Here is an 11,635-nt window from a genome sequence, read left to right on the forward strand (position 1 = left end):
GATATATGAAGAAATCTAAGTCAAAGATTTTTAACCCATTTTTGTTTTACCGTTTTAAAAAACTGATTTCATTCTCTTTAAACAGAAACGTGAAGTCGTGAACAAGACACCATTCAACGGTGTCCAAATCCTCTCGGTAACATTTTACCGAAAGAGAATACGGGTCCAATCCGTAATGAAACAAGTTACCTAAAATGTTTAACTTCCAAAACCCTACTTTGAATCAGTACCGTCAACTCAAGCAACGACGAAGAAGAAATCCTGACCATCCAAGCCTACCCACCACATCTCATCCGTTAAAAATAAAAGTTTTTAATGTCGGGGTTTTCGTTCTTTATTATTCTCTCAAGGGCATTGGATTAGTGTAGATATTTTAGACAAGAGCGTCTTCGGGGGATTTCCTTTTGGCGGAGAAACCCTTTGCCCCCTTTCTCTATCTTCTCCTCTTCAACTTTTAAACGTAAGAGTGTGTGAAGAACAGGGGAAGAAGAAGAAGAAGATAAGAGTGTTAATCGAAACTGAAACTGAGATAGTCAGGTTAGAGGTCAATGGATTCAGATCAAGGAAAGCTTTTTATTGGTGGGATCTCTTGGGATACTACAGAAGATAAACTCAAGGAATATTTTGGAAACTATGGAGAGGTATCGCAGACTGTGATTATGCGGGATAAGGTTACTGGGAGGCCGAGAGGTTTTGGTTTCGTAGTGTTTTCGGATCCCTCAATACTCGATAGGGTTCTTCAAGATAAGCACACCATTGATGGGAGAACGGTACGACTCCATTTTTTTCTTTTGCTTCATGTGTTTATACCTGGCTTCTGACTTCTTTTTTGATGATTTGATGAGTCATCTTTGATGGGTGTTGCTGGATTTTTTTTTTGAGGCACATTGTTTTCGTTCGTACTTTTTTTTTTTTTTGGTTATTTTTGAGTATGTATATGTTAGGTCTCACATAGATTTCATATTTAATTTTCTTTTGATCTATGCGTTTGGAGAACTTTTGGGTAAAACTTGTTTCGCGGATCCGGCTCGAGGGTGTCTGCTTTACGTTATATATTTAAAGATGCGGTTAAGTTATCTCATTTTATGATCCAGTGGCCGAAATGTGGAATGAGGGTGGTTGGGGTTGTAACTGTTATCTGAGATAATGTCTTTGGAATTTTCTTATTGATATCTTCAGTTTGTTCTCTTGATGTTTCTTACTTTCTTTTTTGCATTTGCAGGAGATTTTTAGCTTTATTTACTAATCTCGGTTGCTGCTTGGTTTTGAAATGTTGGTTATTTGGAGTTACTCAATGGTTATGGTTATACACTTGTTGAAATATGTATGCCAGATTTTCTTTGAGCATAATGAGTATATGCTTCAGTTGATAATGATTTAGCTTCTGGTTCAGATGGCCATCTATATATTAATGTATGCCAGATTTTCTTCGAGCATAATGAGTATATGCTTCAGTTGAAAATGATTTAGCTTCTGGTTTAGATGGTCATCTGTATATAATAATTAATGGATAGAAATATGGCTTAATGCTTCAGTGATTATGTTTTAGGAATATTAGTTACTGTTGTATACCCTTTTCTTCTTTTGTGGCGGCTTTGGATTTCATACTTTCTGGATTGGCTTTTAAGTTTGTCTTGTGATTTTCCTAGTACTTGCAATGAGTGGCATCTTGCTGGTAGATTACTAAATAAAGATTTTTATTTTTGTTTTATTATTATTATATAATTTATTGTCATACAAAAAATCAGTTTGTTCTTGTACTGCATTATTCCTTCTTTGGGTACTGTAGGAGTAATGGTCTGATTCTTAAAATTTATGAGTCATTTGCTCCTACACTATTGTGATTAGCGTCATGTTATTCCCTTTTGCATCTTTGGTATATTTGAGCTGTGAGAGATACAGGTTGGCTGTCATATAACCCCCTTTGTTCTGTCTTTTTGAAGATTCTGGTGTCAACATTTATAAGTTATGTTGTATCAATCTTGTTATATCCTTGTTCCTGTGAGGTTTTTCACTCTCTGTATGTTTCTAATCCTTTTGTGTGTCTCTATATAGTGTCATTGCTGCCAATATGTATGTCCTTCTGCAGTATAACTCCTGCTTTGGCTATTCAGGTTGAAGCTAAAAGAGCTATGTCAAGAGAGGAACAGCACACTTCCTCTAGGTCTGGAAACCTGAATTCAGGGAGAAGCAACTCTGGTAATGGAGGCAATATCAGGACCAAGAAAATATTTGTGGGAGGTTTGCCTCCCACATTATCAGAAGATGGGTTCCGCCAGTATTTTGAGACATATGGCCATGTAACTGATGTAGTAGTTATGTATGATCAGACTACCCAACGCCCTCGTGGATTTGGTTTCATCTCCTTTGATTCAGAGGAAGCTGTTGACAGAGTCCTGCACAAGACTTTCCATGAATTGAATGGTAAATTAGTTGAAGTCAAGCGTGCACTTCCAAAAGATGCAAACCCTGGAGGTGGTGGCCGTGCAATGGGTGGTGGAAATTATCAGGGATATGGTTCTTCTGGTGGTAACACAAATTCTTATGATGGTCGGGCAGATAACAGATACGTGCAACCTCAAACAGCCGGAGGTGGTTACCCGGCATATGGTTCTTCAGGCTATGGTGCACCTGGCTATGGATATGGTGCAGCAAACAACGGTTATGGTGCTTATGGTGTTGCTGGCTATGGTAGTGCCACTGCTGGTTATGGTGGCCCTGCTGGGGCCTATGCAAATCCTAATGCCCCAAGTGCTGGTTATATGACTGGCCCACCTGGTGGCCCAAGAAGCCCATGGAATAATCAAATGCCTTCTGGATATGGTTCCGCTGGCTATGGGGCTAATGCAGGTTATGGGGCTGCAGCTCAATGGAATGCTACTGGTGCTGGTGCTGGTGGTGGGGGTGCTGGTGCTGTATCTACTGGTCAGTCTCCTAGTGGAGCTGCCAGCTATGGTAATCAAGGTTATGGTTATGGTGGATATGGTGGAGGAGATGGATCTTATGGTGGCCAGGGTGGATATGGTGCTGTTGGAGGACGTGCTGGTAGTGCACCAAGCAACAATGCTCCCACTGGTGCTGGTGGGGGTGAACAAGGGACTGGGGCTGGTGGCTACATGGGAAGTGGTTATGGTGATACAAATGGAAACTCAGGGTATCCAAATGCTGTATGGAGGTCTGATGCCTCACAAGCAGGAGGCTATGGGACTGCCCAAGCAAATGGACCTCCAGGTGGTCAGGCTGGTTATGGAGGTGGTTATGGTGGTGCTCAATCCCGGCAGGCACAGCAGTAATCCAGACTAATTGGTTGTTTTTCAAGCAGACTTCTCTTCCCGTATGACTGCTTCTCAACTGACACGGAGCAATCGTACATGTAGATCGCAGCTGATCTTGGGACTGGTTGGATTGCTTAAATCCCAGTAGTTTGCAGTATTTTATTCTTATATGATGAGTATGCGTTCTGAGGAATAGTTGATACTCTTTAGTATTTACTTTCAAGTTGTAGTATTATATTTTGCTTGCTTAGTGTTGTCTTATGGCTGATTTGCTCTCTCACTCTCTTTCTGTGGTGCCTAAGGTAGAGTTTCTACTAGACTTATTTGTTTGTCTGGATGACACATAGCTAAGTATATGTCTTTTAATGCGTGGGATAGTTCTATTTTATTGGCAGTTGAGTAGGAATTTGCTGGTGCAAGTACAAAGCTTTATAATTGGAAACTCATGCTTGATAGTGATGGTATCCTTGTAGCTTCATTTGGTATTGTAGATAGATAGAGAACAGAAGTAGAGATGTAGAGAGGCTTCTTGGTAATCAGTGTGGAGCTCTAGGCCACTTGGGCTGATCACTCTGCATAAATACCTAGCGATAATGGTAGTGGTAGTTGAGATATTTGACAATGGCATAATCATTTTCCTCCTGTATTTGCCCTTGTTGTACAGGAGGAGAGGGAGATGCCCGTCGTCTGAGTGGGAACCAGTTGTCTACCCTTGTAAGCGACCTCAAAAGGTATTTAATGGGGGTTTGTGGCGTGGAAATGGCATTTAAAGAGGATTGTGCGATTTGGCACACATTAAAGCAGGTCTGGGAGGGCCAGATGAGGCTAACAACATTCTCAAACTTCCAGCAGTCTTCAGATTTCTGTCATGAAGATCCTTCATGAGTACTCAAGCCTGGTGGACCTGTGGTATGTCTACTAAACAGGCTATGGCAGTCCCATGCTCGTTATGGCAAACACCATTTCAATGTCTTCCTGATTAAATTTGTTTTGAGTTGATTCATGTGGTGTGACCCATTTAACATTCATTCCTCTATTTCTGTTATTTACTGAATTTATATCTAGTTAGTTCCTTCTTATGCAACTATCACTCCCTTGTCTTTCATAGTGTATTTGAACAAGTTAGATCTTTCTTTTGGTCTGGAGTAAAGGTTAGTGAAGTAGGAAAATCTTTCTTTTCCCCCTCCTTTCCCTGTCTTCTGCTTTACTTGGTTTTGCCACTCAACCCCTGCCTTGCCCATTTTACTTTTAAGAAATGTAGCTGCATATTGATTTGGCTAGTTAGAAATATCTCAATTGTGGTTATCATAAAGGTAGTTGCAATATCTTTGTTACGGCTGTATGGTTGCACCCACAAATGTGTCTCTCAATTCTATGCATATAATCGTTTCTGATATTAATGGAAGTCGAAGGGATGTTTCTATGGAGATCTGCTGGATGTTTTCATTCTCAGGAAGATTTGAGAAGCAGGCTTGTGTGTTTGCTTTTTATGTCGCCAGCCTCCTTTTGGTGTCCCATGAAGTTTTGCCAGAAAATGCTCTTTTATTCCTTGTTGATCCCCAAGGAGGGCACTCACTGCTGTTCCTTGGCGCATACAACACATTATTAAGGATTGCTTCCTATTAACAAACTCATTGCGCAAGGCAGTTTTGTGGGTGATGGTTTGGGTAGATTTGTTTCACTGCTTGTCTTTCCTTTCCCTTTTTGGACTTTCTTCCTGAGTTTAGTTAGATTTGAATTTTGACTCCTCTTCTCATTTTCCTTTTCCTGTATGGATTTTCCACCCACTTTCGTGTAGTCTTTTGCTCTTTGGACTTCATTTGTTTCTGCTGGGATATGGAGAACGTTACCGAGTTAGAGATTTGGTGTTCATGATCCGGATCTTCTACCTCAATGAATAAAGGATTATGTTATCAATCACACTACATACGAGCTTATTTTGAGTCTTTTCTATTTTATCAATGTCCAAAGGTGGATTTTATTCCAAAACATTTCTAATGAAACGTGGCTGGGTATGTTTTGAAATTGAAACGGACTCATCTCCTTCCATTGTCATCTGAGAAGAGTGTGATAGGTTTATGTCATGCTTGGTCATTTAAAGGAGCAAAAAGGTGGATAAATTTTGCAATGCCAGAAAGAATTTTGCATGGACTGGGCATCTGAGCAAATAGGCATCGTCTTTCTTATCTTGCGAAACTTTGCCATATCTTAGATCAGAAACTTCCGTCACTGTAGGGTTTCGACGCTTGGCTCTCAAATCTATGAGATGATGTTTCTCTTCTTTAGAACTGCCAAAAGCCATATTCCTTAGCAAGGTTTAAAGTATCTTATGATACCATACGATACTAGCTGATACGTATCTATATTTTATCCACGGTATATCTAGATATATCTCTTTATTAAAGTACACTAAATTATATTAGCTAGAGTGATACAATCAAGGTTTAAAATATCCATGATACCATACATTTCGATACGTCTCTCCATTAAATTACATTAAAATACATTAGTCAGAGGGATACAATACTCGATACAGGACGATATGTCTCTTAAAATCACTTGACTGATACTCGATACTGGATACCGATACTTTAAACCTGGGATACAATACTCGACACAGGATAAGACGATACGTCTCTTAAAATCATCTCATCGATATGATACTCTGTTACCGATATTTTAAATTTTGTTCCTTAGTCATTTAACCAATGGTGATAGAAATTTTACTCAAAAAAATAAAAAAAATAAAAAAAAAAAAAAAAAAAAAAAAGAAAAAGAAAAAAGGGAATTTGTAACATTTAAGATTCTATTTAGCAAACTTTCTTATTCAAAATTTCTCATCTATTTTTTCATGGGTTAAAAAAAGAAAAAGAAAAATTCAAAGTCCCATCTCTCCTTCTCCCACTCCCTTGATAATTTATGGATGTCCATTACCTCCAAAGAAATTGTACTTCCAATTGAAGATCTTAATTACCTCATGATGCAATATTGGTGAAGATCACAACCATCTCATTACACAATGTTGGCAGTCAATATTTCCATTCTATGCACCTTCTACCTTGGGTGACAATCTATCATTCCATATCAATATTATCTTAATAGAAGTGTTGAACTGATCTTGTCTTTCTTTTTTGTATTATATATTTTCTCTTTATTTTATAACACGTTATTAGCACGATTCCACTTGAAGTAATTGTGAACGACTCCGCTCAAAGTATTGCGTTTTGAGAAGAGAGACGAGAAACTATATATCATTATGCTTTCTATTCCAAAGTGAAAAGATGATCGACCTCCTCGCGCGTTTTTGTAAACAATGGAGTTTACTTTGTCCATCTTATAATGTAAGTGCATCGTGATAAAAATGTATGTATTTTATTGAATATAAAAATCAATTAAAATATTATGTTGCCTTAACAGTTGAGGTTTGTCATTAACCAATAATGATTTTATTTATTGTATATAGTGATTGTTAGGCTTGCACCACAAAAATTGTTAAATGCACTTGAAGTTGCAAGATTTGAAACTAGAAATGAATACAGTTCTACAGATGCACAGGAAGTTGCAAGATTTGATACAGTTCTGAAGATGTAAATGATACAGTCCTGCAGATGCATATGAAGTTGCAAGATTTGAAATTATAAATGATACAGTTTTGTAGATGCACATGAAGTTGCAAGATTTGGAATTGTAAATAAATACATTTCTGCAGATACACATTAAGTTGCAAGATTTGGAATTGTAAATAAATACATTTCTGCAGATACACATTAAGTTGCAATATTTGAAATTATAAAAATCCAGTTTTTTAGTTTTTAAAATTAATTCTCTATTGAAATTCTGTAGAGAAAATATTATTGATTAAGATTTGTCAGCAAATTTTCAAGCTTCAAATTTGTTGTTACAATAGCAATATTGTAAAAAGAATTTTAAAAAATAATCTGAATGATATCATGCCTATTTGTGGCTGAGTAAAATAATGGGTTATTAATGAAAAGTCATGAAGCTTGTCTTATTAGTTCTGTTCCATTCCCTGAAGTGAATACAACAATTCATGATATGCCTGAAAGAAGACAAAATTATAATTATAGTTATGAATGTAGAAGACAACGAGGCAAAAGCTGGAATAATTATCGTTATTATGATGGAAATAAATAAGAGAGTAATAAGAATTCTCAATATAACTCTTCAAGGAGCGAAGACAATATTTGTTATTGATGTAGTATGAAAGCCATTAGACATGTATCTGTCATACTCCACAATATTTAATTAAGCTTTGTCAAGCCTTAATTAAAAAAAAAAAAATAATGTGGAGATAAATTGAATTTTCCAAAATCATGGTACTTGAACAATTTTTGCCTATAAAAGGGATGATTTTGATGGCCTCACAGATACTACACATCTAAATGTTATAAACTCCTTTGAAAATAATAGTTGAAGATTTGATTATGTGAGTCGAGTTCAAATAAAATAAAAATTAATATTATATTAGGTTGTAATTCTTTTCTCTTCAAATCTCATCTCATATATTAGTTTATCTTAAATTTAATTTTTTTTCTTTTCTAATTTTTTTATTGATTTCTATAATATCTTTTGATGTATTTTGTTTCATTTTGATGGAGAATGTGAATATTCTTTTATATGCGACGCATATTATACTAATATTTCTTATTTGATGATGCGGAAGCCGATGTTCACATAATAATCGGTAGTACAACATTGATTGGAAGCTCTGGAAGAGTTAATCTATTATATCTGGGAGATGAAATTGGCTATAAATAATTCATTATTTTGTAGTAAATCTCAAAGAAACTTATTAAGTTTCAAGCTATTTGTCAAAATGATTATCAAATTGAGACTATAAATAATGGTAAAATGAGTATCAATATATCACTACAAAAGTGTTAGATATTTTCTCCTAATTTGTACTATATGAATATTCGCATGGTTGAAACACATGCTTGGGTAAATCAAACGAATATTGATTCTGATAGTTTTATTATTTAGCATGACCGGTTGGACCATCCCGGATCAAGTATGATACGTGATTTATTTTATTGAAAATTCATTTGTCATCTATTGAAGAACCATAAAATTTTTCAATTAAGTGAATTTTCTTGTATTGCTTGTTATCATAGAAAATTTATTATTAGATATTCACCAGCTAAAGTTGAGATTGAACATTCTACGTTTTTAAAACGTATAGAGGGTGAAATATATAGGCCCATTCATCCATCATGTGGATCATTCAGATAATATATGATTTTAGTAGATGCATTTATAAAATGGTCACATGTATGTTCATTATGAACTCGCATTTGGTATTTACAAAATTGTTTGCTCAAATAATTAGATTAAGAGCACAATTTATGGATTATAAAATAAAAACAGTTTCTCTTAATAATGCTGGTGAATTTACATCTCAGGCTTTATAATTATTGTATGATAACTGAGATCACAGTTGAATAGCCTGTTGTTCATGTTTATATCCAAAATGGTTTTGTAAAATCATTTATTAAATATCTCTAAGTAATAGCTAAACCATTGTTTATGGGAACGAATTGTTATTTGTATACATCAAGCCAAAAGTTTGTCATAAATTTTTCCTATTACAATTGGCTTATGTTATAAGCCAAATATTTCTTATCTTAAAATTTTTGGATATGTGGCTTATGTTTCAATTGCTTTACCACAACGCACAATGATGAGTCTCTAAATAAAGTTGGGAATATATGTTGGATATGAATCTCCTTATATAATTCAATATCTTGCCAAGGATATGAGATTTATTTAAAGCAATACTTGTTGAGTATTATTTTGATGAATTAGTTTTTTCAACATGAGGGGGAGAGAATAAACAGTTGGAAAAAGAGATTGATTGTAATGCATTATCATTATCCCATTAGATCATCGCACTGAGCAATGTGAACTTGAAGTTCAAAAGATAATGCATTTACAAAATATTATGAATCAACTGCCAGATTTGCTGACCTGCTAAGAATTACTAAATCTCATATTCTAACTAGAAGTACTCCAATCAGGATTGATGTCCCAGTAGGGCAATCTATCAGTGCAAATGAAATTAAACCGTGGTTAAAACGTGGAAGATCAATCGATTCCAATAATAAAATCCTAGAAAAGGAAATGAGCAAATGATCAAGATGGTCATAATATAGAGACAATTGATTATGAAGATCTTGAAGGCATAACTTTCTATAAAACCCCAGAAGAGGTTCAGGTACCTAAAAATAATGAAGAGATCTCGATTAGTTATGTCATTGCAGAAAAAAGATGGAACCGAAAATATAAAGTTGTCGATAACAATTTTTGCATAATGTTTTTGTTGAAATAATGCACAAGACAAGGATCTTGAATATAAATTTGATGATAAATATAATGAAGAAATGATTGGCCAAAATGTATAAACGCAATTCAATTATAATTGAATTCGCTTGAAAAAGTGGACCTGTAGTCCAACATCTGAAGATATAAAGCCAGTGGGGTACAAATGAGTTTTCGTGCGAAAAATGTAATGAGAAAAAAGAATGAAATTGTGATATATAAAGCATGGATTATGGCACAAGAACTTTTGCAGAGGCTTGGTATTGATTACATGGAAACATGTTATTTTGTGGTGGATGCATTCACCTTCAGATATCTTCATATATCTTATTAATCTACCAGTATATGAAACTTTTGACATGCGTCTATTAGATATTATTACAGCCTATTTATATGGCTCACTCGAGTGTGAAATATATATGAAAATCTCTGAAGGATTCAAAATGCCTGAAGCATAAAAAAATTCCTAGGAAATTTGTTCAATAAGGCTTCAGAGATGATCATGGCATATATGGTATAATTTCTTTAGTGGATATTTACTAAATGAAGAGTATAAAAATGAAGCAATTTATTATTGTGTTTTTATTAAAGAATATGGATCTGGTTTTAATAAGTGTATATGAAGATGACTTAAATATCATTGAAATTCCTAAAGAATTTCCAAAAGTAGTAGATTATTTGAAGAAAGTTGAAATGAAAATCTTGAAAAGACAATGTTTTGTCTTGACTTGTAAATTGAGCATTTGATGAATGAAATTCGTTCATCAATCAACTTATACAGAGAATATTTTGAAGATGTTTTATCTAGATAAAATACATCCATTGAGTACTCCAATGGTTGTGAGATCGCTCAATATAAAGAAATATTCATTTCGACAAAAAAAAATAGTAGATAATTTATTGGTCCTGAAGTACCATATCTTAGTGCAATTGGGGCATTAATGTATCTTGCTGATAATACACACTCGGATGTAGCATTTTCTATAAGTGTATTAGCAAGATTTATTTATTATCCAATACGAAAACTCTAAAATGTTAACATATATTTCAGTACATTCGAAAATTATTGACATTATGTTATTTTATGAATGTGGACATCAACTTACTTGTTATGCAGATGCAAGATATTTATCTGATTTATATAAAACTATATTTCAAACATGCTATTTATTCACAAGTGATGTTAGCTATTTTATGACATTAAAAAACTATAGCTGTCACTTCTTCAAATTATGCAGAGATAATAGTGATTCATGAAGTAAGTTGACAATACATTTTGTTAAGATCAATGATACAACACATTCATGAAGCATGCAATCTTCTACTAAAAAAAAGAATTTCAACAATATTTTATGAAGATTATGCTGCATGCAAAACTCAATTGAAGGAATGATACATCAAAGAAGATAGAATGAAGCATATTTCACCGAAATTTCTTCACTCATGATCTTCAATGAAATGGTGAAATCAATGTTCATTGAATTCGTTCAAGTGATAACTTGACAGATTTATTTATTAAGGCGTTGCCTAATTCAAATTTTGAGAAGCTGATATATGATATTGGAGTGTGCGTCTTTAAAGATATTCAATGATGTTTTCATCAGGGGGAGTAAAACACGTGCTGCACTATTTTTCTTTTCACCATGGTTTTGTCCCACTGGATTTTCCTGGTAAGGTTTTTAATGAGGCAGCTACCAATACGTATTATTTAGATATGTATACTCTTTTTCCTTCACTAAGATTTTTTCCCACAGAGTTTTTTCTTAGTAAGGTTTTAACGAGGTACATTATCTATTGATGGACATCCAAGGGGGAGTATAATAAATAATATTTATTTATAGATGTCCATTACTCCCAAAGAGATTGTACTTTCAATTGAAGATCACAACCATCTCATTACACAATGTTGGCAGTCAATATTTCCATTCTATGCACCTTCTATCTTGGGTGACAATCTATTCTTCCATATCAATATTATCTTATTGTGTGTGAGAATCATATATTGTATTTCTTTGTAGACT

The 11,635-nt window shown here is 34.4% G+C and overlaps 1 protein-coding gene across 2 annotated transcripts; it reads left to right on the plus strand.

Annotated features, from left to right (window-relative positions):
* Nucleotides 1-360: 360 nt before the first annotated feature.
* LOC148998821 (heterogeneous nuclear ribonucleoprotein 1-like) lies at nt 361-4,770 on the plus strand. 2 transcript variants are annotated; one of them, XR_016171101.1, is made up of 3 exons: nt 361-770; nt 2,115-3,399; nt 3,940-4,770. XR_016171101.1 is itself a non-coding variant. In XM_089141690.1 (2 exons), exons 1-2 carry the CDS (start codon nt 549-551, stop codon nt 3,291-3,293), a joined length of 1,401 nt encoding a protein of 466 aa, XP_088997816.1. In that variant the 5' UTR covers nt 361-548; the 3' UTR covers nt 3,294-3,866. The 2 variants fall into 2 exon arrangements, 1 of the variants encoding a protein (XP_088997816.1); XM_089141690.1 differs by lacking the exon at nt 3,940-4,770 and having other exon boundaries at nt 2,115-3,866.
* The last annotated feature ends 6,865 nt before the right edge of the window (nt 4,771-11,635 follow it).

The sequence above is a fragment of the Hakea prostrata genome, unplaced genomic scaffold, assembly GCF_041222555.1.
Source record: "Hakea prostrata isolate BN-2017 unplaced genomic scaffold, UWA_Hpros_2 contig_123, whole genome shotgun sequence".
Lineage (NCBI taxonomy): Eukaryota > Viridiplantae > Streptophyta > Magnoliopsida > Proteales > Proteaceae > Hakea > Hakea prostrata.